The sequence below is a fragment of the Ornithorhynchus anatinus genome, chromosome 3 (genome assembly GCF_004115215.2).
Source record: "Ornithorhynchus anatinus isolate Pmale09 chromosome 3, mOrnAna1.pri.v4, whole genome shotgun sequence".
NCBI classification, from domain to species: Eukaryota; Metazoa; Chordata; class Mammalia; order Monotremata; family Ornithorhynchidae; genus Ornithorhynchus; species Ornithorhynchus anatinus.
The window spans coordinates 140,243,889-140,271,882 of record NC_041730.1 but is presented as its reverse complement, the minus strand read 5'-3'; the positions used below and the strand labels follow the sequence as shown (position 1 = coordinate 140,271,882).

At 50.2% G+C, this 27,994-nt stretch overlaps 1 protein-coding gene and 1 non-coding gene across 3 annotated transcripts in view; both read left to right on the top strand.

Annotated features, from left to right (window-relative positions):
• The window catches only part of DOCK1 (dedicator of cytokinesis 1), a 395,003-nt gene that overhangs the window by 350,081 nt on the left and 16,928 nt on the right, over nucleotides 1–27,994 (top strand). For both annotated transcript variants that reach the window (XM_029059688.1, XM_029059687.1), the window contains exons 45-51: nucleotides 6,029–6,205; nucleotides 7,632–7,715; nucleotides 18,005–18,142; nucleotides 20,011–20,168; nucleotides 21,647–21,887; nucleotides 26,259–26,403; nucleotides 27,215–27,366. In XM_029059688.1, the coding sequence (XP_028915521.1) occupies nucleotides 6,029–6,205; nucleotides 7,632–7,715; nucleotides 18,005–18,142; nucleotides 20,011–20,168; nucleotides 21,647–21,887; nucleotides 26,259–26,403; nucleotides 27,215–27,366 (1,095 nt within the window). The remainder of the gene's footprint in view (nucleotides 1–6,028; nucleotides 6,206–7,631; nucleotides 7,716–18,004; nucleotides 18,143–20,010; nucleotides 20,169–21,646; nucleotides 21,888–26,258; nucleotides 26,404–27,214; nucleotides 27,367–27,994) is intronic.
• On the top strand, nucleotides 19,263–19,376 carry MIR1365 (microRNA mir-1365). The gene has a single exon (NR_034760.1). It is a non-coding gene; the product is annotated as a microRNA mir-1365 (primary transcript).

Below are 27,994 nucleotides of genomic sequence, written 5' to 3'. Positions count from 1 at the left end.
CTTTCTTCCGTTCTCAACTCCTCTGGATTTAATAAAGACCTCTCGCAGCAAAGCACTCTACTGGGCACCTACTGTAGACTGAACACCTAATTTGTGCAGAGCACTGTCCCGGGTTCCTACTGTGTGCAGAACACAGTACTGAGTGGCAGAGAAACAGCGAAGCTTAGTGGCAAGAACCTGGGCTTGGGAGTCAGAGGTCATGGATTCGAATCCCAACTCCGCCGCTTATCAGCCTTGTGACTTTGGGCCAGTCACAACTTCTCTGTGCCTCAGTTGCCTCAGTTGTAAAGTGGAGATTAAGACTGTGAACCCCACGTGGGACAACCTGATTACTTTGGATCTGTCTCAGTGCTTGGAACAGTGCTTGGCACATAGTAAGCGCTTAACAAATACCATCATTATTATTATTGTTACTGTGGCCAGAGCGTGGTATCAAGCAGCTGTTTTGTGTAGAGCATTAAAAATAATAATAAGTGCCCATTATCCTGGGCACTTACCATAAGCAAGGCACTGTACTCAATGCCTGCTATGTCTGTGCACCAGCACTGTGCAGAGCACTGCATTGTGCTCAATGAATACCATGCCCAAATTGGATGTAATTTCTGCCGCTTCTGTCCTCGTAGATGTGATGGGGGCAGGAGACTATGGTAAATTTTCACCTGTTTTTCGCAGTACTTAGTGCTTTGTTTTGCATACAGCAGGGACACAGTTGGACTTCTGCTGCTACTACTACTATTAGAGCTATTACTATTACTAATTCTACTAATTACTATTATTATTACAGAGAAGCAGTGTGGCTCAGTGGAAAGAGCCCGGGCTTGGGAGTCGGAGGTCATGGGTTCTAATCCCGGCTCCGCCACTTGTCAGCTGCGTAACTTTGGGCAAGTCACTTCACTTATCTGGGCCTCAGTTACCTCATCTGTAAAATGGTGATGAAGACTGTGAGCCCCATGAGGGACAACCTCATCACCTTGTATCCCTCCAGCGCTTAGAACAGTGTTTAGCACACAGTAAGAGCTTAACAAATACCAGCATTATTATTACTTCTGATATTACCGCTACTCTTACTACCACTAGTGCTGTTCCTATTAACTGCCGCCATTTCTGCTGCTGCTATGACTACTGGCTTATCCATCAGTTGTGTTTATTGAGCACTGACTGTGTGCAGAGCCCTCTACTCAGCACTTGGGAAAGCACAATACAACAGAGTCGCTAGACGCATTCAGTTCTTACGACAAGTTTATGATGTAATAATAATAATAACAATGTTGGTATTTGTTAAGCGCTAACTATGTGCCGAGCACTGTTCAAAGCGCTGGGGTAGATACAGGGTAATCAGGTTGTCCCATGTGAGGCTCACAGTTAATCCCCATTTTACAGATGAGGTAACTGAGGCCCAGAGAAGTTAAGTGACTTGCCCACAGTCACACAGCTGACAAGTGGCAGAGCCGGGAGTCGAACCCATGACCTCTGACTCCGAAGCCCAGGCTCTTTCCACTAAGCCACGCTGCTTCTAAAGGAGGAGTCTGACTTTAATATAAGTAGATAAATGGTGGATATGGACAGAAAGGCTGTGGGGATGAGGGAATTCATTCAGTGGTATTTGTTGAGCACTTCCTGGGTGCAGAGCGTCTACTGCACTCAGGGAAGAGTGAATAAAGGGTTCAAGTCGAAGCGCAAAGGTGACAGAAGGAAGTGGGAAAAGAGAAAGTTCATTCAATCGGATTATTCAGTCGCATTTATTGAGGACTTCCTATGTGCAGAGCAATATATTAAGGACTTGAGAGAGTATAGTAGAACAATAAACAGTCACATTCCCTGCCTACAACGAGCTTACGGTCTAGAGGGGTTTAGAGTCTAGAGAAGGTAGAAAATGAGGGCTTAATCGGAGAAGGCCTTGGGGCGGAGAGGTACCTTCAATAAGACTTTAAAGGTGGGTACAGTGGAGGGTGTTCCAGAACAGAGGCAGGACATGGGTGAGATTTCGGGCGCTAGATAGACAAGACCCAGATATAGTGAGTAGGCTGGCAGTAGAGGAGCAAAGTATGCAGGCTGGGTTGACCGAGCTTGGGAGCCAGAGTTCATGGGTTCGAATCCCGGCTCCTCCACTTGTCAGCTGTGTGACTGTGAGCAAGTCACTTCACTTCTCTGGGCCTCAGTTACCTCATCTGTAAAATGGGGATTAACTGTGAGCCTCACGTGGGACAACCTGATTACCCTGTATCTACCCCAGCGCTGAGGACAGTGCTCTGAACATAGTAAGCGCTTAACAAATACCAACATTATTATTATTAGTAGCGAGGTGAGGTAGGAGTGGGCAAAGTGATTGAGGGCTTTAAAAGCCGCTGATGAGGAATTTCTGTTTGGCGGAAGTGGATGGGCAACCAGTGAAGTTTTTGAGGAATGAGAAATACGTCCTGAATGTCTCTGTAGAAAAATGATCCGGGCAGCAGAGGGAAGTATAGACTGAAGAAGCAGGAAGAGGGGAGAGGCAGGAAGTTGGAAGGTCAGCAAGGAGGCCGATTCTATAATGAAGGAGGGATGTAAATAAACATGGTAGCAATTCTGATGGAGAGGAAAGAGTGCATTTTAGCGACGTTGTCAAGGTCGAGCCAGCAGGATTTGGTGACAGATTTAATATGTGGGTTGACAGAGAGATGAGTCGAGGATAGCGCTAAGGTCACGGGTATGTGAGACAGGGAGGATGCTGGTGCTGTCTACAGGGATAGGAAAGCTGGAGGAGGACAGGTTTTGGGTGGGAAGATAAGGACGTCTGTTTTGGTCAGGTTAAGTTTGATGTGTCAGTGGGGTATCTGAGTAGGGATGTCCTGAAGCCAGGAGGAATTGCGAGACTGCAGAGAAAGAGAGAGGTCAGGGCTGGAGAGGGAGATTTGGGAATCATCTGCATAGAGAGGGTAGTTGAAGCTGTGGGAATGAATGAGTTCTCCAAGGGAGTGGGTGGAGATGGAGAATGGGAAGGAACCCTGAAATGAACCTGAAGAGACCCCACAATTAGGGGGTGGAAAGTGGAGGAGAAGCCCACAAGAGACTGAGGGATAAAAGGAGAACCAGGAGAGGAAAGTGTCAGTGAAACCAAGGTTGGATAAGAGAAGCAGGATGGCTTAGTGGAAAGAGCACGGGCTTGGGAGTCAGCGGACATGGGTTCTAATCCCGTTTCTGCCACTTGTCTGCTATGTGACCTTGGGCAAGCCACTTAACTTCTCTGTGCCTCAGTTACCTCATCTGGAAAATGGGGATTAAGACTGTGAGCCCTTTATGGGACAACCTGATTACCTTGTATCTACCCCAATGCTTGGAATGGTGCGTGGCACACAGGAAGCGCTTAATGAATACCATAATAATTATAAAAATGTTTCCAGGAGAAGCGGGTGGCCGACGGTGTCGGAGGCGGCTGAGAGGTCGAGAAGGATTAGAATTGGGATGGAGAAGAGGCTGTTGGATTTGGCAAGAAGGAGATCATTGGTGACCTTGGAGAGGGTGGTTTCTGTGGGGTGAAGGGGGGTTGAAGCCAGATTGGAGGGGGTCCAGGAGAGAGTTGGAGGAGAAGAAGTGAAGATGATGAGCTTGGACAACTTGCTCAAAAAGTTTGGAGAGGGTTGGTAGGAGGGAGGCGAGACAATAACAAGGGGGCTGGGGGTTGAGGAGCGGCATGTACTGTTTCTGCTGCTGGTACTACTGTTTCTACTGCTGTTCATCCATTCATTCAATCGTATTTATTGAGCACTTACTGTGTGCAGGTCATTCATTCATTCATTCATTCAATAGTATTTATTGAGCGCTCACTATGTGCAGAGCACTGGACTAAGCACTTGGAATGTACAATTCTGCAACACTGTACCAAGCGCTTGGAATGTACAATTCGGCAACAGATAGAGACAATCCTTGCCCAACAAAGAGCTCACAGTCTAAAAGGTGGAGACAGATAGCAAAGCAAAACAAGTAGTCAGGCATCAATATCATCAAAATAGATAAATAGAACTGTAGATGTATACACGTCATTAATAAAATGGAGTAATAAATAATATATTTAAATAGACACAAGAGCTGTGGGGAGGAGAAGGGGGTAGAGCAGAGGGAGAGAGTAGGGGGAATGGGGACGGGAGGAGGAGCAGAGGGAAAGGAGGACTCAGTCTGGGAAGGCCTCCTGGAGGAGGTGAATTTTCAGTAGTACTTTGAAGAGGGGAAGAGAGTTAGTTTGGCGGAGGTGAGGAAGGAGGGCATTCCGGGTCACTGGTAGGACGTGGGCCAGGGATCAACGGCGGGACAGGTGAGAAGGAGACCCAGTGAGGAGGTTAATGGCGGCGGAGGAGCGGAGTGTGCGGGCTGGGCTGGAGAAGGAGAGAAGGGAGGTGAGGTAGGAGGGGGCAAGGGGATGGACTGCTTTGAAGCCAAGAATGAGGAGTTCCCATTTCTGCTCCTACTCCATCTGCTACTGCTACTACTATTACTGCTGCTAAAGCTAGGCTACTAGCTTATCTCTAATAATAATAATAATAACAATTATATTATTATTATTATTATTATTATTATTATTATGAGAAGCAGCGTGGCCTAGTGGAAAGAGCATGGGCTTGGAAGTCAGAAGACATACGTTCTAATTCCTCCTCGACCACTTGTCTGCTCTGTGACCTTAGGCAAGCCACTTAATTTCTCTCTGCCTCAGTTACCTCATCTGTCAAATGGGGATTAAGACTGTGAGCCCCACATGGGACAACCTGATGACCTTGTATCTACCCCGGGGCTTAGAACAGTGCTTGGCACATAGTAAACGTTAAACAAATACCATAATTATTATCACTATTATCATGGTATTTGTTAAGCGCTTACTATGTGCCTGGAGCTGTTCTAAGTGCTGGGGTAGATATTTCACTTCTCTAGGCCTCAGTTACCTCATCTACAAAATGGGGATCGAGACTGTGAACCCCATGTGGGACAATTAGGGATTGTGTCCAACCGCATTAGCGTGTGTCCACCCCAGCGCTTAGTAAAGTGCCTGGCACACACTAAGTGCTTAACAAATGCCAAAATTATCATTATTATTATTTTACAAGGTAATTAGGTTGTCCCACGTGGGACTCTCAGTCTTAATCCCCATTTTACAGATGAGGTAACTGAGGCACAGAGAAGTTGAGTGGCTTGCCCAAAGTTACACAACAGACAAGTTGCGCAGCCGGGATTAGAACCCGTGCCATCTGACTCCCAAGCCCGGGCTCTTTCCACAAAGCGATGCTGCTTCTCTAGACTGTAAGCTCGTTGTGGGCAGGGAATGTATCCGCTTATTGTTATATAGAGAAGCAGCGTGGCTCAGTGGAAAAGAGCATGGGCTTTGGAGTCAGGGCTCATGAGTTCGAATCCCAGCTCTGCCACTAGTTGGCTGTGTGACTGTGGGCAAGTCACTTAACTTCTCTGTGCCTCAGTTCCCTCATCTGTAAAATGGGGATTAAGACTGTGAGCCCCACGTGGGACAACCTGATTCCCCTATGTCTATCCCAGCGCTTAGAACAGTGCTCGGCACATAGTAAGCACTTAACAAATACCAACATTATTATTGTTCTATTTTAATAATAATAATGTTGGTATTTGTTAAGCGCTTACTATGTGCAGAGCACTAATTTTAAGCACTGGGGTGGATACAGGGTAATCAGGTTGTCCCACGTGAGGCTCACAGTTAATCCCCATTTTACAGATGAGGTAACTGAGGCACAGAGGAGTGAAGTGACTCGCCCACAGTCACACAGCTGACAAGTGGCAGAGCCGGGATTTGATCCCATGACCTCTGGCTCCCAAGCCCGGGCTCTTTCCACTGAGCCACGCTGCTTCTCATAGCCATGCTGCTTCTCTTTGTACTCTCCCAAGCGCTCAGTATAGTGCTCTTCACATAGTAAGCGCTCAGTAAATACGATTGAATCTACTGCTACTGCTATCACTACTCCTACCTCCACTGCAACTCCGGGTACCGGTCCTCCTCCTCGAATGGAAAGCGACTCTGTATGTGGTGTTCCGACAGGCGGAAATCAGCCCTCTGGAGAACGCCATCGAGACGATGCAGTTGACCAACGACAAGCTCCACGACATGATCCAGCAGCACGTCAACGACCCCAACCTTCCCATCAACCCTCTCTCCATGCTGCTCAATGGCATCGTGGACCCGGCCGTCATGGGCGGCTTCGCCAACTACGAGAAGGTGTGTGGTCGGGGCCCACGGTCCGATTTGCTCCTTAATAATGTTGGTATTTGTTAAGCGCTTACTATGTGCAGAGCACTGTTCTAAGCGCTGGGGGAGATACAGGGTAATCAGGTTGTCCCACATGAGGCTCACAGTTAATCCCCATTTTACAGATGAGGTAACTGAGGCCCAGAGAAGTGAAGTGACTTGCCCACAGTCACACAGCTGACAAGTGGCAGAGCCGGGAGTCGAACCCATGATCTCTGACTCCGAAGCCCTGGCTCTTTCCACTGAGCCATGCTGCTTCTCTGCTCCTTCTGCGCCCCACCCAACCTCCCCGCCCCCTGTCTGTCCCTCCTGCCCCCTCCAGTCAGAACCAGCACCAGGGGGCATGGGGTTGTCTCTGCCCACTGGGCTACGATATCAGGGCCCTGTTCAGTACTTGTCAATGATGATGAGAATAATTTTGTTTGTTGAGTGCTTACTATGTGACCAACACTGTATCTCCCCCAGCGCTTAGAACAGTGCTCTGCACATAGTAAGCGCTTAACAAATACCAACATTGTTAACACTGTCCTATCTAGTGAGGTAGATCCAAGTTAATTTTGGTCTTAATAATAATAGTGCTTATTAAGCGCTTACTATGCCCCAAGCACTGTTCTAAGTACTGGGGTAGGTAGAAATCAGGTTGGGCACCATCCCTGCCCCACATGGGAATCACAGTCTAGGTAGGAGGGAGAATAGGGATTGAATCCCCATTTTACAGATGAGGAAATGGAGGCCCCAAGCAGTGAAGTGATTTGGTCAGGGTCACCCAGGAGACAAGTGGCAGAGCCAGGAGGAGAACCTGGGTCTCCGACTCCCAGCCCTAAGCTCTTTCCCCCAGACTTCGCTGTCTCTCGTAAATGTAAAGTTGATCAGCGGGAGAGCTTTACCCTAGAGCTCCCCTCAATTCTGCCCCTGCCCTCTTCTCTCTAACATCCTGGGACTTGGGGACCGGTCCCCACCTGGGTAGTCGGCCGGCCAGCTTTAGGGTGCCGATGGCCACGGACTCCCCCAATAGAAGAGGCCACAGGGGCTTTTCTTGGGCTGGTTGTCCCAGGGCCGGAGAGTTGGAGGTGTGGCTCAACTGGGTGCATCGCTGCGGCCTCCACAGGGCCCGGGGTGGGAGAGGTGGGCATCGAGGGTGTCAGGATGGGACGAGGGGCATAGAGCCACTGCCACCCGGCACTCCCGTGCCCATGGTCTGGGTTGGTTAGCTGGGAGCTCAGGCCCTGGCTCCTCCCGGGGAGTGTGAGTGTGTGCCCCAACTGGGTGGTTAGGGTGGGCATCACCAGGAAAGCCTTTGTGGGGGCGGGCATCACCTGGGTGTTTCCCGAGCCCCACGCCGGCGAGTTTGCTGATGCTCTGGGCACCGTGGCATCTCTCTGTCCCACATCCCCAGGCGTTCTTCACGGAGAGATACCTCCAGGAACAGCCCGACGACCACGAGAAGATTGAGAAGCTCAAGGACCTGATAGCCTGGCAGGTAGGATGTCCGCCTTGGATAGGCCGGCCACCGGGGTCCATGCCATGCCAGGGGACTGGCCTACTGTCATAACCCCAACTGTAGGCTTCCAGGGTGGGCTGGGGGTGGGGTGGAGACTGGACAGGGGGCAAGACCACGCCTGGAGTGTCTGTTCTGCTGTCAGAACATGGTCATGGGTTCTAATTCCGACTGCCACTTGTCTGCTCTGGGGCCTTGGGCAAGTCACTTCACTTCTCTGTGCCTCAGTTACCTCATCTGTAAACTGGATTAAGACTGTGAGCCCCAGGAGGAACAGTGACTGAGTCCAACCCTATTGGCTTCTACCCACCTCAGTGCTTAGCCCAGTGCCTGGCACATTGTAAGCACTTAACAAATACCACGCTTACTATTATTATTATTATTATTATTATTATTATTAATAAAAACCCCACCGTGTGCTGCTGGGGTTGGGCTGAGGGTGGCGCGAGGAGGAAAAGGCCACACTACTTCTCTGTTTGGGCTGTAACTCCCAGCAGTCCAAAGCCTTGTTACAGCAGAGACTGCTTCACATCCACCCATTGTAAGCGCTTACTATGTGCCAAGCACTGTCTAAGCATTGAGGTAGATACAAGTAATCAGGTTGTCCCATTTGGGGCTCACAGTCTTAATCCCCATTTTACAGAGGAGGTAACCGAGGCCCAGAGAGGTGAAGTGACTTGCCCAGGGTCACACAGCAGACAAGCAGCAGACCAGGATTAGAACCCATGTCATCTGACTCCCAAGCCTGGGCTCTTTCCACTAAGACATGCTTCTCTCCCGCTCTAAAGACAGTGACCTCAATCAACTTCCATCCTTTCTTCAAGATTCCTCACTCAACCCAACAGTGGTATTTAGCTAGCACTTACTGAGTGCTTGGGAGAGTCATTCATTCATTCAGTAGTATTTATTGAGCACTTACTATGTGCAGAGCACTGTACTAAGCGCTTGGAATGTACAAATCGGTAACAGTCCAAGACAATAGCATTGGTAGACATGTTTCCTCCCCACAAGGAGCTCACATTCTAGAGGTGGAGAAGGCCAAATGAAGAAGTTACGGATTAATCTATCAGTCAGTCATATCTATTGAGTGCTTACTGTGTGCAGAGGCACGAAGCCTCTGGGAGAGTTCAGTAGAACAATGTAACAGACACATTCCCTGCCCACAGTGGACTTAAAGTCTAGAGGGTGAGGCAAATATTAATATAGATAAATGAATTACAGATCTGCACATAAATGCTGTGGAGTTGGGAGGAGGGGTTCATTCAGTCGTATTTGTTGAGGACTTATTGAGTGCAGAACACTCTACTAAGCACTTGGGAAGGTACAATACAACCATAAATAGTGACATTCCCTGTCCACAAAAACAGTCTAGATGAGGGGGAGCAGACATTGGTACAAATAAGTAAAATGACAGGTATGTACATGAGTGCTGTGGGCTTGGGGCGGGGTAGAGGCGGGAGAGCAAAGGAAGCAAGTCAGGGTGACGCAAAAGGGAGTGGGAGATGAGGAAAAGTGGGGATTAGGGAAGGCCTCTTGGAGGAGCTGAGCCTTCGCTAAGGCTTTGATGGAGGGGAAAGTCACTGTCTGTTGGATATGAAGAGGGAGGGCGTTCCAGGCCAGAGGGAGAACGTGGGCGAGAGGTTGGTGGCGAGATAGGTGAGATCAAGGTACCGTGAGTAGGTTGGCATTAGAGGACCCAAGTGTGTGGGCTGGACTGTAGTAGGAGAGTAGGGAAGTGAGGTAAGGAGAGTGCAAGGGGATGGATTGCTTTAAAGCCGCTGGTAAGGATACAGACATAAATGCCACAGGGCTGAGAGCAGCTGGAGTTTCCTCTGGTCTTGAGCCACCGACAGATCGCCCACGCCGTTCTCGGGCATTTGGACAGCCGATTCTACATCCCGTCACCCCCGTCCTGCCATCTCCTTAGGTCATGAGGTAGAAATTCACAGTTTGGGGATTTTGATTTTCGATCGTCAAAACAGAAAATCCAAAATCCCTCCGGAGGCCACGACGATATCGCTCTCCCCGGACGGGTTGCGTCCATGCTGGTTCTATCGATTTTCCATTTTCTGCAAGCCAGTGCAGCAAATTGGATTTTTAAAGTTTCCAGGCCTACAGAGGACTGTAATTCGTCCCCAGGGGAACCGCTTTAAGTCAGCACTATTTCACCGCCCCTAATAACTCTATTAAAAAATACATTTTAAGGTAGCTCATAGCCAATTTTTAGGGTGCCCTAGTTTTTTTGTTCCTCTTCCACAGCCCTATTAAATTAAAAATGGATAATTTCAAAACATCACCTGAAAGGTTGTTTTTAATTGTGGGAATTCTTGGCAGTGTTAATATGTGCCAAATCAGGTGGAAAAAAATGCAGAAATTTTAGATGACTGATTCTTTTTTGGGAAGGCTTGATCACCTAGGGAGAAGAAAATCACACCTGGGAGAAGTCGACAGGTTATTTAGAAGCTTCCCGCAGAAATTCACAATTAGTCTGTTCGGAGCCTCGCTAAAATCGGCTCAACCTGTGTTAGTCAACAGAGAGGCCCACCTTACTCTACTGTCTCTTCCTAGGAATGCTATTTACTGAGTCTTTATGAATTCTCTCCCCAGTACTCAGTATTCAGTGGAAAGAGCTCGGGCTTTGGAGTCAGAGATCATGGGTTTGAATCCCGGCTCTGCCACTTGTCAGCTGTGTGACTGTGGGCAAGTCACTTCACTTCTCTGTGCCTCAGTTACCTCATCTGGAAAATGGGGATTAAGACTGCGAGCCCCACATGGGACAACCTGATTCCCTTGTGTCTACCCCAGCGCTTAGAACAGTGCTTGGCACATAGTAAGCGCTTAACAAATGCCAACATTATTATTAGTATTATTATTATTATTACAATAATGATGACGATGATGGTGGTAGCTGTTAAACACTAAGCTTTGCTATGTGCCAGGCATTGTGCTAAGCTCTGGGGATGATATGAACATGGCTCAGTAGAAAGAGCCCGGGCTTTGGAGTCAGAGGTCATGGGTTCGATTCCCGGCTCTGCCACTTGTCATCTGTGTGATTGTGGGCAAGTCACTTCACTTCTCTCTGCCCCAGTTACCTCATCTGTAAAATGAGGATAAAGACTGTAAGCCTCATGTGGGACAACCAGATTACCCTGTATCTCCCCCAGAGCTTAGAACAGTGCTCTGCACATAGTAAGCGCTTAACAAATACCAACATTATTATTATTATGAACAAATCAAATTGGACATAGTCCCTGTCCCATGGGGCTCACAGTCTCAATCCTCATTTTACAGATGAGGGAACTGAGACCCAGAGAAGAGATCGCTAAATCCTGTCATTTCCACCTTCCCAACATCGCTAAAATCCTCTCCTTCCTTTCCATCCAAACTGCTACCACATTAATGCAATCACCCTGGGCTTGGGAGTCAGAGGTTATGGGTTCGAATGCCGACTTCCACTTGTCAGCTGTGTGACTGTGGGCAAGTCACTTAACTTCTCGGGGCCTCAGTGACCTCATCTGTAAAATGGAGATAAACTGTGAGCCTCACGTGGGACAACCTGATGACCCTGTATCTACCCCAGCGCTTCGAACAGTGCTCTGCACATAGTAAGCGCTTAACAAATACCAACATTATTTATTATTATTATCTTATCCTACCTTGATTATTGTATCAGCCTCCTTGCTGACCTCCCTGCCTCCTGTCTCTCCCAACTCCAGTCCATACTCCACTCTGCTGCCCGGATCATTTTCCTTCAGAAACGTTCAGACCGTGTTTCCCCACACCTCAAGAACCTCCAGTGGTTGCCCATCCACCTCCGCATCAAACGGAAACTCCTCACCCTTGGCTTTAAAGCAGTCTATCCCTTTCCTCCTCCTACCTCACCTCGCTTCTCTCCTACTACGACCCAACCTGCACACTTTGTTCCTCTAATGCCAACCTTCTCACTACACCTCCATCTCCTCTATCTCGCTACCAATCTCTCACCCACATCATGCTTCTGGCCTGGAATGCTCTCCTTCCTCATATCGGGCAGATCATTGCTCTCCCCAGCTTCAAAGCCTTATTGAAGGCCCATCTCCTCCATGAGGCCTTCCCTGGCTAAGCCCTCCTTCCCTCTTCTCCCACTCTCTTCTGTCGCCCGATTTGCGCCCTTCATTCATGGAGAAGCAGCGTGGCACAGTGGAAAGAGCACGGGCTTTGGAGTCAGGGCTCATGAGTTCGAATCCCAGCTCTGCCACTTGTCAGCTGGGTGACTGTGGGCAAGTCACTTAACTTCTCTATGCCTCAGTTCCCTCATCTGTAAAATGGGGATTAAGACTGTGAGCCCCACATGGGACAACCTTATTCCCCTGTGTCTACCCCAGCGCTTAGAACAGTGCTCTGCACATAGTAAGCGCTTAACAAAATAACAACATTCATCCTCCCTCCCAGCCCCACACCACTTATGTACATATCTGTCATTTATTTATGTATATCAGGGTCTGTTTCCCCCTCTTGATGGTGAGCTCGTTGTGGACAGGGATTGTGTCTATTTGTTGTTGTATTGTAATAATGTTGGTATTTGTTAAGCGCTTACTATGTGCAGAGCACTGTTCTAAGTGCTGAGGTAGATGCAGGGTCATCAGGTCGTCCCACGTGAGGCTCACAGTTAATCCCCATTTTACAGATGAGGTAACTGAGGCACAGAGAATAATAATAATAATGTTGGTATTTGTTAAGCGCTTACTATGTGCAGAGCACTGTTCTAAGCACTGGGGGAGAGACAGGGTCATCAGGTCGTCCCACGTGAGGCCCACAGTTAATCCTCATTTTACAGATGAGGTAACTGAGGCACAGAGAAGTGAAGTGACTTGCCCACAGTCACACAGCTGACAAGTGGCAGAGCCGGGAATCGAACACATGACCTCTGACTCAAAGCCCAGGCTCTTTCCACTGAGCCACGTTGCTTCCCCAGTGCTTAGTGCAGTGCTTTGCACACAGTAAGTGCTCAATAAATTTGATTGAATGACTGAATGAGTGAAAGAAGTGACTTGCCCAAGGTCACACAGCAGGTAAGTGGTGAAGTCGGGATTAGAACCTATACACTTAATAAATACTAACATTATTATTTGCTGACTGGGCAGGGTGCACTGTATTCATTTAATCATATTTATTGAGTGCTTACTGTGTGCAGAACACTGTACTAAGCACATGGAAAGTACAATCCAGCAACAAGTAGAGACGATCCCTACCCAATAATGGGCTCACAGTCTAGAATGGGGGAGAAAGACAACAAAAGAAAACAAAGCAAGTAAACAGGCATCGATATAAATAAATAGAATTATAGACACATACACATCCTTAATAAAATAAATAGAATAACAAATATGTACTATATACTCATTTGGGAAAGATAAGTGCAGCGTGGCTCAGTGGAAAGAATCCAGGCTGGGGAGTCAGAGGTCAGCTGTGTGACCATGGGCAAGTGCCTCAGTTATCTCATCTGTAAAAGGGGGATGAAGACTGTGAGCTTCACGTGGGACGACCTGATTACCCTGTATCTACCCCAGCGCTTAGAACAGTGCTCTGCACATAGTAAGGGCTTAACAAATACCAACATTATAAATGCTTAGTACAGTCCTCTGTATACAGTAAGCATTCAGTAAATACTGCCTGCAGGGTACGGAGTGCTTGGGAGAGTAGAGTAAATTATAGTTAGTGCAGATGATCCTTGCCCTCAAGGAGTTTTCAGGTTACTGTGTGCTGTGCTCTTTACTGAGCGATTGGGAGAGTACAATAGAGTTAGTAGACATGATCCTTGCCCTCGAGAACCTTACAGTCTTCTGTGTGCACATCACTGTACTAAGCGCTTGAGAAAGCACAGTAGAGTTAAAAGATTCAATCCCTGTGTACCAAGATCTTGGGGTCTGCTTTATTCAGGGCACTGTACTAAGCTCTTGGGAAGTTTGTCATCTAATGAGGGTTTAGCACAAGTGGGGGGCTTGTGCTTGTAGAGTGGGGTACATTCATTGCTTCAGGTAAAAGTGCTATTAGTGGTTGTGGGCATTTAGTTGGGAAGAACAGCACGGTTTAGTGATAGAGCCCAGGCCAGGAAGTCAGTAGGACCTGGGTTCTAATCCCAGCTCTGCCACTTTAATAATAATGGTAATAATGATGGCATTTGTTAAGCCCTTACTATGTGCCAAGCACTGTTCTAAATGCTGGGGGGGTACAAGGTAAACAGGTTGTCCCATGTGGAGCTCACAATGTTAATCCCCATTTTACAGATGAGGTAACTGAGGCACAGAGAAGTTAAGTGACTTGCAAGGTCACCCAGCTAAGTGGCGGGGGTGGGATTAGAACCCATGACCTCTGACTCCCAAGCCCGGGCTCTTTCCACTGAACCATGCTGCCTCTCTATGCTTTTCCTGCTATGTGACCTTGGGCAAGTCACCGTTTCTCAGTGCCTCAGTTCCCTCATCTGAAAAATGAGGATTAAGGCTGTGAGCCCCAAATGGGATGTGGACTGTGTCCAAGCTGATTACCTTGTATCTACTCCAGCGCTTAGTGCAGTACCTGGCACATAGTAAGCGCATAACAAATACCATAAAGAACAAATAAATAATCAGGTCAGACCCAGTTCCCATCCCATGAGGAATCGCAGTCTAAGTGGAAGGGAGAACAGGGTTTAATCCCCATTTTATATATGAAGAAACAGAAGCTCAGAAAAGTGAAGTGACTTCCCCAAGGTCATACAACTGACACATGGTAGAGCCAAGATTAGAACTCAGGTCCTCTGACTCACAGGCCTGGGCTCTTTCCACTGGGTTGTACTGCTTCCCACTGTTTTGTCTCCTAGGTTTATTCAGTGCTTTGCACCCAGTAAGTGTTTTATAAATATGATCGATCGATCGATCTGCAGGATGACAGAACGATGGAATTGGGGTGAAATGAGGACGAGATTTCCACCGTCCCTTCCTCTTAGAGTGTGAGCCCCAAGTGGGACAGAAGCCGGCTCTGATCTGATTATCTCTTAGCTACCCCAGTTCCTGGCACATACTATTCCAGCCAGCGGAACCCATTGTTCTAGACCGTAATTATTATCCGTCTCGGTAAGATTCCCGAATTCGCTCACATGAAATTCAATTGGGTGCTTATCCTCTTTGATGATTACTCCGCTCATTTAGATTTCTGTCTGGTCGTATTAGAAAAATCGGTTATTAATCAGTATTATAGTTTAATGATGGATTACAAAGAGGAAGCCCTCTCATCCCAATTCCCGCCAAGACTATCCAACACAAGAAATTAAAGCCCAGGGGCGGCAGCAGTTGACGGGCAGCAGGAGAAGTCACTTCACTTCTCTGGGCCTTTCTTTTTTTTTTTATTTGGAAGAAAATAGGAGGTTCTAATGGTACGTTTATGGAGTTTGGGGAATGAAGTTGGCTCTTTAAAGACATTTTTAAAGGTCATCAACGCCTCCACACACCACACAGAGCTGTCTTGTGACTTCAGTCTTCCCTGAGATGGGATTATTTTTAGTTTTAAGCAACAATGAATTTGACATTCTCAAAATAAGTGACAACGTACTTGAGCAATGTGAATGCCTTGTGCCGAGACATTGGCGAGGCGAGGCGTCGTCTCGGCCCGTACCCCAAGGCGAGAAGTTCTTAGGGTCTCGATTGGGTCTTCGGGAGAGGAGCTGGTGAAACCCATCTCACGTTTGCTGTTTTTATCAATCCCGGGAGGAAAAATAGTCAACTTTTTCTCCATTGCCCTAAGAGCCAATTCAAAAGACACCTGATTTAGAGCATTTTTGGTGGAGGGGAATTTGAAAAATTCCAAAGAATCTACTTCATGAAACGCAGTGAGGGAGTAGACGATGGGATCCTCGGGCCGATTTTGTGTGTATAACGTTGCTCCTGTTGGGTTGTCATAGGTTCCTTCCATTGGCTGAAACTTGCAGAGCCCTGAATTAGGTACCTACTGTGTGCAGAACCCTGTGCTGGGAGCCTATTGGGTGCCTAATGTGGGGTGAGCCTGCTGGGTACTAGGCGCCTGCTGTATGCAGAGCCCTGGTCACCCGCTTCATGTACAGCACACCATCCTGGGTGCCTAATAATGTTGGTATTTGTTAAGCGCTTACTATGTGCAGAGCACTGTTCTAAGCGCTGGGGTAGACACAAGGGAATCAGGTTGTCCCACGTGGGGCTCACAGTCTTCATCCCCATTTTACAGATGAGGTAACTGAGGCACAGAGCAGTTAAGTGACTTGCCCACAGTCACACATCTGACAAGTGGCAGAGCTGGGATTCGAACCCATGACCTCTGACTCCAAAGCCCATGCTCTTTCCACTGAACCACGCTGCTGCCTACTTGAAGCAGCGTGGCTAAGTGGAAAGAACACGGGCTTGGGAGTCAGAGGATGTGGGTTCTAATTCTGGCTCCACCACTTGTCAATTTTGTGTCTTTAGGCAAGTCACTTCACTTCTCTGTGCCTCCGTTACCTCATCTGTAAAATTGTTTTATTGTTTTAATAAGATGTTCATCCCCTTGATCCCATTTATTGGTATTGTTCCTGTCTCCCCCGATTACACTGTAAGCCCGTCAAAGGGCAGGGACTGTCTCTGTTACCGATTTGTACTTTCCAAGCTCTTAGTACAGTGCTCTGCACATAGTAAGTGCTCAATAAATACTATTGAATGAATGAATAAAATGGGGATTAAAACTGGGAGCCCCACATGGGACAACCTGATTACCTTGTATCTCCCCCAGCGCTTAGAGTGGTGCTTGGCACATGGTAAGTGCTTAACTAATACCACAATTATTATTATGATCATCACTAAGTGCCTAGCACTGTACTGGGCACCTCCTGTATACAGAATACAGTTGCCTACTGAGTGCAGAGCACTGTACTGGGCACCTGCTGTGGGCAGAGTGCTGTGTTAAGCACTTGGGGAAATTGGAGTGAGGGTACCAACTCCGGCGCACTGTATGAAGCAGCACGGCGGAGTGGATAAAGCATGGACCTTGGGAATCAGAAGGTCATGGGTTCTAATCCCAGCTCTGCCACTTTTCTGTTGCGTGACCTGGGACAAGTCACTTCTCTTCTCCGGGCCTCAGTGACCTCATCTGTAAAATGGGGATGGAGACTGTGAGCCCCACGTGGGACAGGAACTGTGTCCACCCTGATTTGCTTGTATCCCCTTGAGCGCTTAGTACAGTGCCTGGAACATAGTAAGTGCTTAACATATATTATTATTACTCTCCCAAGTGCTTAGTCCAATGCTCTGCACACAGTGAACACTCAGTCAATCCCTCGTATTTACTGAGCACTGTGTGCAAAGCACTGTACTGTCAGGGTTGGACACAGTCCCTGTCCCACATGAAGCTCACAGTGTCCATCCCCATTTTATAGATGAGGTAACTGAGGTCCAGAGAAGTGAAATGACTTGCCATAGGACACACAGCAGACAAGTGGCGGAGCCGGGATTAGAACCCATGATCTTCTGACTCCCATTCCCGAGCTCTAGCCACTTGGCAATAGTTTTCTTATTATTATTACTAAGGTCTTGGGAAGGACAAAATAACAACCTAACAGTTGCAGATAACAAGATAACCACATTTGCTGCCCTCAGCGAGCTTGAAAGTCTACAGAGAAGCAGCATGGCTCAGTGGAAAGAGCCCGGACTTGAGAGTCAGAGGTCATGGGTTCGAATCCTGGCTCTGCCACTTGTCAGCTGTGTGACTGTGGGCAAGTCACTTCACTTCTCTTTGCCTCAGTTACCTCATCTGGAAAATGGGGATTAAGACTGTGAGCCTCACGAGGGACAACCTGATCACCTTGTATCTCCCCTAGCGCTTAGAACAGTGCTCTGCACAAAGTAAGTGCTTAACAAATACCAACATTAATATTATTGTTATAGCGTAGACTGAGAAGCAGCGTGGCTTAGTGGAAAGAGCACGGGCTTGGCAGACAGAGGTCATGGATTCTAATCCTGGCTCCGCCACTTGTCAGCTTTGTGACTTTGGACAAGTCACTTCACTTCTCTGGGCCTCAGTTACCTCATGTATAAAACAGGATTTAAGACTGTGAGCCCCACCTGGGACAACCCGATCACCTTGTATCTCCCCAGTGCTTAGAACAGTGCTTGCCACATAGTAAGCGCTTAACAAATACCATCATCATTATTATTATTACAGCACTTAGAGCACTCCCTAAATCCCGCCCCAGATGGCCGGGGTCTGTGAGGAGAGAGTTGGAGGCCAGGGTCCGTCCCGTCTGTGCCTTTCAGATCCCCTTCTTGGCCGAAGGCATCCGGATCCACGGAGACAAAGTGACCGAGGCCCTGCGGCCGTTCCACGAGCGGATGGAGGCGTGTTTCCGGCAGCTGAAGGAGAAGGTGGAGAAGCAGTACGGCGCCCGGGTCATGGTGAGCGCTTCGTTCTGGGCACCCCCGGGGCCCCTCTAGGCCCACGCGGGGCATCGGTCTTCCCCATCGCCCGCCCGTGTGTACCAGCTTCACCCCCAAGGCAGGGCATCTGAGAAATGGGCTCCGGAGCTGGCGAGGGCAATGGTAATGATGATGATGATGCTATTTGTTAAGCGCAGGTGTCTAGTACGGGGCGCCGGAGCCGGCCATGGTGTCCGCCGGCTTCCCCTGCCGCCTTCTCGGCCATGCCCAGATGGCATCGTCAGGTTTTTGGCCGGAAGAGGGTTTGGCGGTGAAGGTTTTGGTCCCGCTTTTCCCGTGGCAGGGCCCGTGCTGGGTGTCTCCCAAGGCACCACCACAGCATGGCAAAGTGGGTAGAGTCCGAGTCTGGGAGTCAGAAGGACCAGGATTCTAATTCCGGCTCCACCACTTGTCTGCTGTGTGGCCTTGGGTAAGTCACTTCACTTCTCTAGGCCTCAGTTACCTCATCTGTAAAATGGGGATTGAGATTGTGAGCCCCACGTGGGACAACCTGATTTGCTTTTATCCACCCCAGTGCTTAGTACAGTACTTAAATATGACAATTATTATTATTATTTACTGAGCACCTGCTGTGTGCAGAGTGCTAAGCTGGTAACCAGTTGCATGCAGAGTACCTCATTCTGGTGCCTACTAAGTACCCAGCACTGTACAGGGCACCCCCTGTATGCAGAGCACTGTACCGGATGCATCCTGAGTAGAGCACATTGAACTAAGCAGCTGCTGTGTGCAGAGCACTAAGCTGGTCACCAGCTGCATGTAGAGCACACCCGTCCTGGATGCCTATTGGAGTGCCTAGCACTGTACTGGGCACCACCTGTATGGAAAGCACTGTACTGGATGCCTACTGGAATGCATAAGAATGTATCGGGTACCACCTTTATGCAAAGCACACCGTCCTGGGTTCCTGCTGGAGTGTGTAGCACTGTACTGGGCCCCACTTGTATGGAGAACGCTGTCTTGAATGCTTACTGGAGCGCATAGGACTGTACTGAGCACCACCTATATGGAGAGCACTCTACTGGATGTCTACTGGAATGCAGAGGACTGTACCGTGCATCACCTGAATGGAGAACACCATACTAGAAGACAGCTGGAGTGCATGGCACTGTACTGGGCACCACCTGTATGCAGAGCATTATACTAGATGCCTACTGGAGTGCCTAGCACTGTACTGAGCACCATCAACTTCTGTGAGAGGCAAAGAAGCAAAGCAACGGGCTCTTGATCTCTCCTGAGCCACTCAACCCATCAATCAATCCATCGGTGGTATTTATCCAGTGCTTATTGTGTGTGCCGAGCAGCATACTGAGTACCTGGGAAAGAATAATGTAACAGAGTGGGGTGACATGTTCCCGGGCTGGAGGACCACCGAGGCGGCTGCCACCACTGACCCCCTGCCATCGTTCCCTCCCCCGGGACCGGTCCCTCTCCCCACAGGCCTCTAGCCTGGTCAACTGCCAAACCTGCCGCCCACCCCCTCCCGCCTGGCCCACCCCCCGGTGAATGGCCCGTGTGCTTGCAGGCCTCCGGCCTGGAGGACCACCGAGGCCGCCTCCCGCTGCCCCCTGCCTCACTCGCCCCCTCGTGAGCGGGCCCTGGACCCGTAGGCCTTCAGCCTGGAGGACCGCCGAGGTCACCAGCCCCACCCCCTCTCTCAATGCCCTTACCCTCCTCCTACCGCGCCCACCCCCTTCCCACCGCCCCCACCTTCCTCCCACCTCCCCCATCCCCTTTCCAAAGCCCCCACCCTCCTCCCACCGCCCCCTGGCTCTCCCGTCCCTCCCCGGCGTGAGCAGCCCCTGTGCCTCTATGCCGTGTGCCCGCAGGCCTCCAGCCTGGAGGAGCGCCGAGGCCTCCGCCCGCGCTCCATGGTCCGCTCCTTCACCATGCCCTCGTCCTCCTCCTCCTCGTCCCGCCCGCTGTCCGTCGCCTCCGTGTCCTCCGTGTCCTCGGACGGCACCCCCTCCCGGCCCGGCTCTGACGGGTGAGTGTGGCCGGAGGGACACGGGGACGGGGGGGACGGGGCCGGAGGGGCGGGGATAGGGCCAGCACCTGCTGTCGGGCCGGGCTCCGTGGTGTGGAGGGGAGGGGAGGGAAAGGTCATCCCCACGCCGGGCCAGGCCCCGATCGGCAGACCGAGGGCCATTGCGTCCCTGTCCTCAGACGTGGGCCTCCCGGGGACTGAATGATCTGCGGAGTGTGGGATTGGGTGCTCTGCCCCACCAGTGGAGAGAAAGACAGAGAGAGAGTGTGAGAGAGGAGAGAAGGGAGAGAGAGAGAGAGATGCTGCTTAACAGAAGCAGCATGGTGTAGTGGCTAGAGCCCGGGCCTGCAAGTCAAAAGGTCGTGGATTCTGATCCTGGGTCCACCACTAATAATAATAATAATGTTGGGATTTGTTAAGCGCTTACTATGTGCAGAGCACTGTTCTAAGCGCTGGGATAGACACAGGATAATCAGGATGTCCCACGTGGGGCTCACAGTCTTAATCCCCATTTGACAGATGAGGTAACTGAGGCACAGAGAAGTGAAGTGACTTGCCCACAGTCACACAGCTGACAAGTGGCAGAGCCGGGATTCGAACCCCTGACCTCTGACTCCAAAGCCCGAGCTCTTTCCACTGAGCCACGCTGCTTCACTAGTCTGCTATGTGACCTTGGGCAAGTCACTTCACTTCTCTGGGCCTCAGTTCCCTCATGTGTGAAATGGGGATTGAGACTGGGGGCCCCTTAAGGGACAGGGACTCGGTCCAACCTGATTTACTTCTACCCACCCAGCACACAGTACGGTGTCTGGCATGTAGTAAGCACCTAACAAATGCCATAATAATACTTACTATCATTAGATAGTCAATTGTATTTATTGAGTCCTTCCAGTGTGCAGAGCACTGTATTAAGCGCTTGGGCAAGTACAGTTTAGTAATATAACAGTACACATTCTCTGCCCACAGTGAGCTTACAGTCAAGCATAGACAGACATTAATATCAATAAATAGATTGCAGATCTGGACGTAAGTGCTGTGTGGCAGGAAGGGAGAGATGAATAAAGGAAGCAAGTCAAGGCGATTCAGAAGGGAGTGGGAGAAGAGGGAAAGAGGACTTAGTCACAGGAGGTCTCTTGGAGGAGATGTGCCTTCATTAAAGCTTTGAACTTGGGGGAAGTCATTGCCTGTCTGATATGAGGATGGAGGGTGTTGCAGGGCGGCAGGTTGGGGATGGGAGTGGGACAAGACCGGGAAGGGGGCGGGAGCTGGGGAGGGGTGAGCAGGGAGCAGACAGGTCGAGAGCAAGAGATCGTGGTGGCCCTCGCTCTGACTCGGTGACCGTTGGTGTTAGCAGGGAGAGGGGTCAAGGGACCTCGGGGTCAAGGGTCTGAGGGGTCAAGGGGTGTGGTCCGGGCGGAGGGCAGTGATCCCCGTCAGTCGGTCTCCCCCTCTGAGCCGTGGGCCGTGCCCCCCCTCAGGCTGGTGCTGGAGCCCCTGCTGCCCCGGAAGATGCGGTCCCAGGAGCTGCTGTTGGACGACTGGTCCCTGGGCACGGCTGCCGGCCCCGGCCTGTCCCCCGGCCCGGCCTCGGGAGGCCCCGGCCTGGCCGACAGGAAGGACCGGAGGAAGGAGAAGCGGAGCAGCCGCCAACACGAGACCCCGGACAGGGATAACGAGGCCCCACTGGCACCCGCCGAGGCCGTCATCCTCTCCGAGACGGTACGCGTGGGGCCGGGTGGGGGGCGGGGCACAGCGGTTCCCCCTCAGGCCCTGCATGACGGTCGGGTCCTTGGAGAATCATTCGTTCATTCAATAGTATTTGTGGAGCACTTACTCTGTGCAGAGCACTGTACTAAGCACTTGGAATGTACAGTTCGGCAACCAGAATCCACGGGTCCCTTCCGGAAATGGCTGCCATCGTCCACTCCAGGTTTGCCCCCATCTCTCTGGCCACTCATTCTCAGTCCCTTTCACGAGCTCCTCCTCTGCCTCCCACCCCCGAACTGTGTGAGTCTCTTAAAGTTCAGTTCTGGGTCCCCTTCTATTCTCCGTCTACACCCATCCCTTGGGGAACTCATTCGCTCCCATGGCTTCAACTACAATCTCTTTGTGAATGATTCCCAAATCTTTATCTCCAGCCCTGATCTCTCACCCTCTCTGCCTTTCCTCTGGCCCTCGGAACATCTCTACAGGAATGTCCCACCGACCCCTCCATCTTAACATGTCCAAAGCAGAGCTCCTTATGTTCCCATCCAAACTTGTCCTCCCCCTGATTTTCCCATCACTGTAGACGGCACACCATCCTTCCTGTCTCGTAGGCCTGCAACCTTAGCATTATCCTAGACTTCTCTCTCTTCTCTTGTGGAGAAGCAGCGTGGCTTAATGGAAAGAGCACAGGCTTGGGAGTCAGAGATCATGGGTTCTAATCCCGACTCTGCCATTAATCAGCTGTGTGACTCTGGGCAAGGCACTTTAACTTCTCTCTCCCTCAGTTACTAGTCAGAGGTCATGGGTTCTAATCCTGACTCTGCCACTAATCAGCTGTGTGACTCTGGGCAAGGCACTTTAACTTCTCTCTCCCTCAGTTACCTCATCTGTAAGATGGGGATTAAGACTGGGAGCCCCACGTGGGCAAATCTGATTACCTTGTATCTCCAGGTATCTCCAGGTATACAAATACCTGGTATTTGTATCTAACAAATACCAACATTATTATTACCCCAGTGCTCAGAAAAGTAGTTGGCACATAGTAAGCACTTAACGAATACCATAATTACTATCATTATTATTATTCAACCCACATATTCGATTTATCACTAAATCCTGTCGATTCGACCTTCACATCACTAAAATCCAATCAAAGCACTACTGTGTTAATCCAAGCACTTATCCTCTCCTGCCTTGATTATTGTGTCAACCTCCTCACTGACCTCCCTGCCTCCTGTCTCCCCCTCCTCCAACCCCTACCTCACTCTGCTGCCTTTGTAATTTTTCTACAAAAACGTTCAGGCCATGTTTCCCCATTCCTCAGACACTTCCAGAGGTTGCCCCTCCACCTCCACATCAAACAGAAACTCCTATCAGCTTTAAAACACTCAATCACCTCACCCCTCCTGTTTTCCTACTGTTTTCCAACTACAACCTGGCTGCTCTCTGCTTGCTGCTTTCCAGTTACAACCCGACCTGCACATTTTGCTCCTCTAATAATAATGATGGCATTTGTTAAGAGCTTACTATGTGCAAAACACTCTTCTAAGCGCTGGGGAGGTTACAAGGTGATCAGGTTGTCCCACGTGGGCTCACAGTCTTAAACCCCATTTTACAGATGAGGTAACTGAGGCACAGAGAAGTTAAGTGACTTTAGCAAAGTCACACAGCTGCCTACTCACTGTATCTCGTTCTCCTCTAACTCTCTGCCACCGCTCACCCCCGTCCTGCCTCTGGCTTAGAATGCCCTCCATCCTCATATCTGACAGACAGTGACTCTTCCCCCCTCTTTAAATGCCCATCTCCTCCAACGGGTCCTCCCTGAACCAAGCTCCCATTTCCTCTTTTTTCACTCCCTTCTGTGTCACATTTGCACTTGCAATTGCTCCCTTTATTCCCCTTTCCATCAGCCCCACAGCACTTTTGTCCACCTCCCTAATTGATTTTATGATAATCATAATAATTATTGTGGTTTTTGTTAAGCGTTTACTGTGTGCCAAGCACTGTTCTAAGCGCTCGGGTAGATACAAGGTAATCGGGTTGTCCCACACGGGGCTCACAGTCTTAATCCCCATTTTACAGATGAGGTAACTGAGGCACAGAGAAGTTAAGTAGCTTGCTCACTGTCATGAGCAGACAAGTGGCGGAGCAGAGATTAGAACCCACGTCCTCTGACTCCCAAGCCCGGGCTCTGTCCACTAAGCCACACACTTTATTTGTATTTAATGTCTGTCTCCCCCTCTGGACTGTAAACTCATTGTGGGTAGGAAACTTATCTACCAACTCTGTTATATCATGGTCTCGCAAGCGCTTAGTAGAGCTCTCTGTTCACGGTAAGCGCTCAATAAATACAATTGTTTGTCTGGAAACAACCCAGATTCCTCCTCTCCTTTCCCAAACCAGCCACACGTGTCCGGGAACCATTCGGAATCCACGTGTCCCCTTTGCCCCCACAGATTCTGTCTCTGTCTCTCTCCTCCGTGATGGGCGACTCATCTGGGGAGGTGGTCCTTGAGGTCCTTTTTTAATAAGACCAATCCCTTTGGCTCTGTTGCCTCGTTGTTGAAGGACAGGCAAGGATGAAATGTCACCCGAGCTGCCGACACACACAGCTCTGACTTGGGAACGTAGAGACGGGAGTCGCCAACAGACAGTGTGACCTTTAAGAGAGTGAAAGTTTCTCTGAGGAGACATTTAAAGCGAGGGATGATTCTGAGAGAGGAGCCCACCCGGAGGTCAGAAGGCACGACATTGAGGGAGGGGAGTTGAGACCGTGTATCCGGCGCGACAGCTCATCCATTTTTGCTCTTTCCAAAAGCTGTCCTGCCTCCAGGCCTTGGGCTGGACACTATCAAGCACCGTGTAATCATAATTTGGGCACTCGTTAAGCACTTACTAAATGCTGAGCGCTAGAGTAGATTTGAGGCCACCAAATTGAACCCAGTCCCTGTCCCATAAAGAAGCAGCGTGGACTACTGGTTAGAGCATGGACCTGGGATTCAGAGGACTTGGGTTCTAATTCCAGGTCCACCAGTTGGCTGCTGGGTGACCTTTGGCAAGTCATTTCTCTTCTCTAGGCTTCATTTACCCCATCTGTAAAATGGGGATTAAGACTGTGAGCCACAAGTGGGACAGGGACTCTGTCCAACCTGATAAATTTGTATCTAATCCAGTACTTAGTACAATGCCTTGAACATTGTAAGCACTTAACAAATGCTGCATTTATTATTATCTCACTCCCATTTTACACATAGGGATGCTGGGACCCAGGGAGGTTAAGTGGCTTGCCTGAGGTCACACAGCAGGTCACCAGCTGGCCTGGACTCAGCTGTTTAGAGGTGGGAGTTGAAGCCTTGGGAGTGAATAAATTCTCCAAGGGAGTGGGTTTATATGAAGAAGAGAAAGGCACCCAGAACTGAACAGTGAGGGACCCCCAAAGTTAGGGGGTGAGAAGCAGAGGAGGAGCCCATGAAAGAGACGAGAAGGAGCGGCCGGAGAGACAAGAGGAGAACCAGGAGAGGACAGTGTCAGTGAAGCTGAGGTTGGATAATGTTTCCAGGAGAAGGGGGTGGTTCACAGTGTCAATGGCAGCTGAGAGGTCGAGGGGGATTAAGATGAAGTAGAGACTGTTGGATTTGGCAAGAACTGGATTTGGTGACCATATGGTACTGCTTGCTAAGTTCTTCCTCTTTGCCAAGCACTGTGCTCAGTGCTCAACGAGAGAGAAGATAGCCAGATAAGACACAGCCCCCCTCCCGCCCAGAGCTGACGATCTACTGGGGAAGGAGCCCAGGCATCTTATCCCCATTTAACATTCGATCAATCATTCAATTGTATTTATTGAGCGCTTACTGTGTGCAGAGCACTGTACTAAGTACTTGGAAAGAACAATTCAGCAACAGATAAAGACAATCCCTACCCAACAATTCTAGACAATCCCGGTCTAGAAGCGGGAGACAGACAACAAAACAAAACAAGTAGACAGGGACCGATGATAGAGAAGAGAAGCAATATGGAATGGTGCATAAAGCCTGGGCCTAGAGTCAGAAGGTCATAGGTTCTAATCCTGGCTACACCACTTGTCTGCTCTGTGACCTTGATCAGCCACTTCACGTACCTGTACCTCAGTTCCCTCATCTGTAAATTGGGGGTTGAGACTTTGAGCCCTACGTGGGACAACCTGATCACCTTGTATCCACCCCAGAGCCTGGCATATAGTAAATACTTAACAAATTTGCCCAAGGTCACCCAGCAGGCCCGTGACAGAGGCGGGATTAGAACCCAAGTCTTCCGGCCCCCTGTCCAGAATCCACTGCTCCGGAAGTCCGGAAAGGAAATTGTCCCGCCCCAATCTCTGAGCTGTTCATGTTTTTCTGCCTGCAGATCAGCCCGTTGAGGCCCCAGAGACCAAAGAGCCAAGTCATCAACGCCCTGGGCGAAAGACGACTCTCTGTATCTCCAGGCTCCCCGGCCTCCCAGCCCCCACCCATCACACCAAGGACCAAGCTCTCTTTCAGCCTCCAGGCCGGTCAGTACCGATCAGCCTGCTCTGCCCCAGGGAACCCCCCTCCACCCCGCACAGCGCTGCCGGCTGCCTCCCTCTGGAAAACCGGGGGGTTAATCACCGGGGCTTCCTGGTACCGGGTTACTTTAAGAGCTTCCTGTGTGCCGAGCACTGTGCTGAGCGCTCTGGAGGATTCGGCTGCCCCAGTCCCTGCCGCACCCTGGGCTCACAGTCTTAGAGGGAGCAAGAACGGGCCTCAAATCCCCATTTGACAGAGGGAATCGCTGAGGCCCAAAGGGTCTGAGTGACTTGTTGAAGAGCATCCAGCGGGTCATTGGCGGCGTGGAACTAGAACCCGGGTTCCGGCCTAGTCCCTGTTTCCTGGTCTGCTTTGTGGAGCCTGCAGGGTCTTGCTGGGGAGGCAGAGAGGTATCTGGGGGCTGATGAAGAGTGACGGGATGTTTGACGAGGGGCTAGGGAGTGAGTGGGTAGGGATTGTCTCTGTTGCTGAATTGTACTTTCCAAGCGCTTAGTACAGTGCTCTGCACACAGCGCTCAATAAGTATGAATGAAAGCATATGAGGAGGGTGTGGGGAGTGAGGAGGTGGGTTGAGGAGGGGCTGGGCAATGAGTCGAGGATTTGAGGGGGTGAGGAGTGAGGGGGGAGTTGAGAAGAGGCTGGGGAGTGAGGGGCATAGGAGTAGGTGGCGAGGAGCCAGAGGAGCGGGGAGCTTGAAGCTATTTTCAGGCCGTGGGGACAGAGGGGAGGGTGGGAGGAAACGGTGGAGCGGGAGAGGAAATCCCCGAGGACTTGACCGTGGTGCCCATTATCCAGGTTTGGAGCTGAACGGGACGAGTAGCCCGGAGGGGCCGTCGATGCCCCCGCCTCTGCCCCTGAAGGGTGGTACGGCGGAGTACGGCAACCTGGCGGAATTCCAAGACTCGATGGGGCCCGCCACCCCGCCCCCGCCGCCGCCGCACCAGCGGGTAAGTGGTCCCCGGGTCGCCGGCCTTCACTGCAAACACCGCCTCCCTGCTGAACCACGCTCCGGTCTCTCACTACCCCTGGCCGCCTGTCAGGGGCTCTACGCTCTTCTGAGCTCCTACTGGCTGCACATCACGTTACCGCTTCCTACTTAGCAGCATGGTGTTGTGGATAGAGCATGGGCCTGGGAGTCAGAAGGTCATGGGTTCTAATCGTGGCTCTGATGCTTGTCTGCTCTGTGACCTTGGGCAAGTCACTTTACTTCTCTGGGCGTCAGTTCCCTCATCTGTAAAATGGGGACTAAGCCTGTGAGCCCCGTGTGGGAACAGTGCAGTCACAGTGCATCCAGCCCAGTTATCTTGTATCTACACCACGGCTTAGAACAGTGCCTGGCACATAGTGAGCATTTAACAAATTCCATAATCATTATTTTTTATTAATAATAATTATTATTATTATCATTACTGTATGCAGGCAGCTGTCCTGGGAGCATTGCGCTGGCTAACCTATTGTGTGCAGAATACAGTGTTGAGTGCTTACTGCGGGCACAGAACCATCTGGGCTCCTACTGTGTATAGAGGACTGTATTGGGCACTTACTATGTGCAGAATACTGTGCTGAATCAATCAA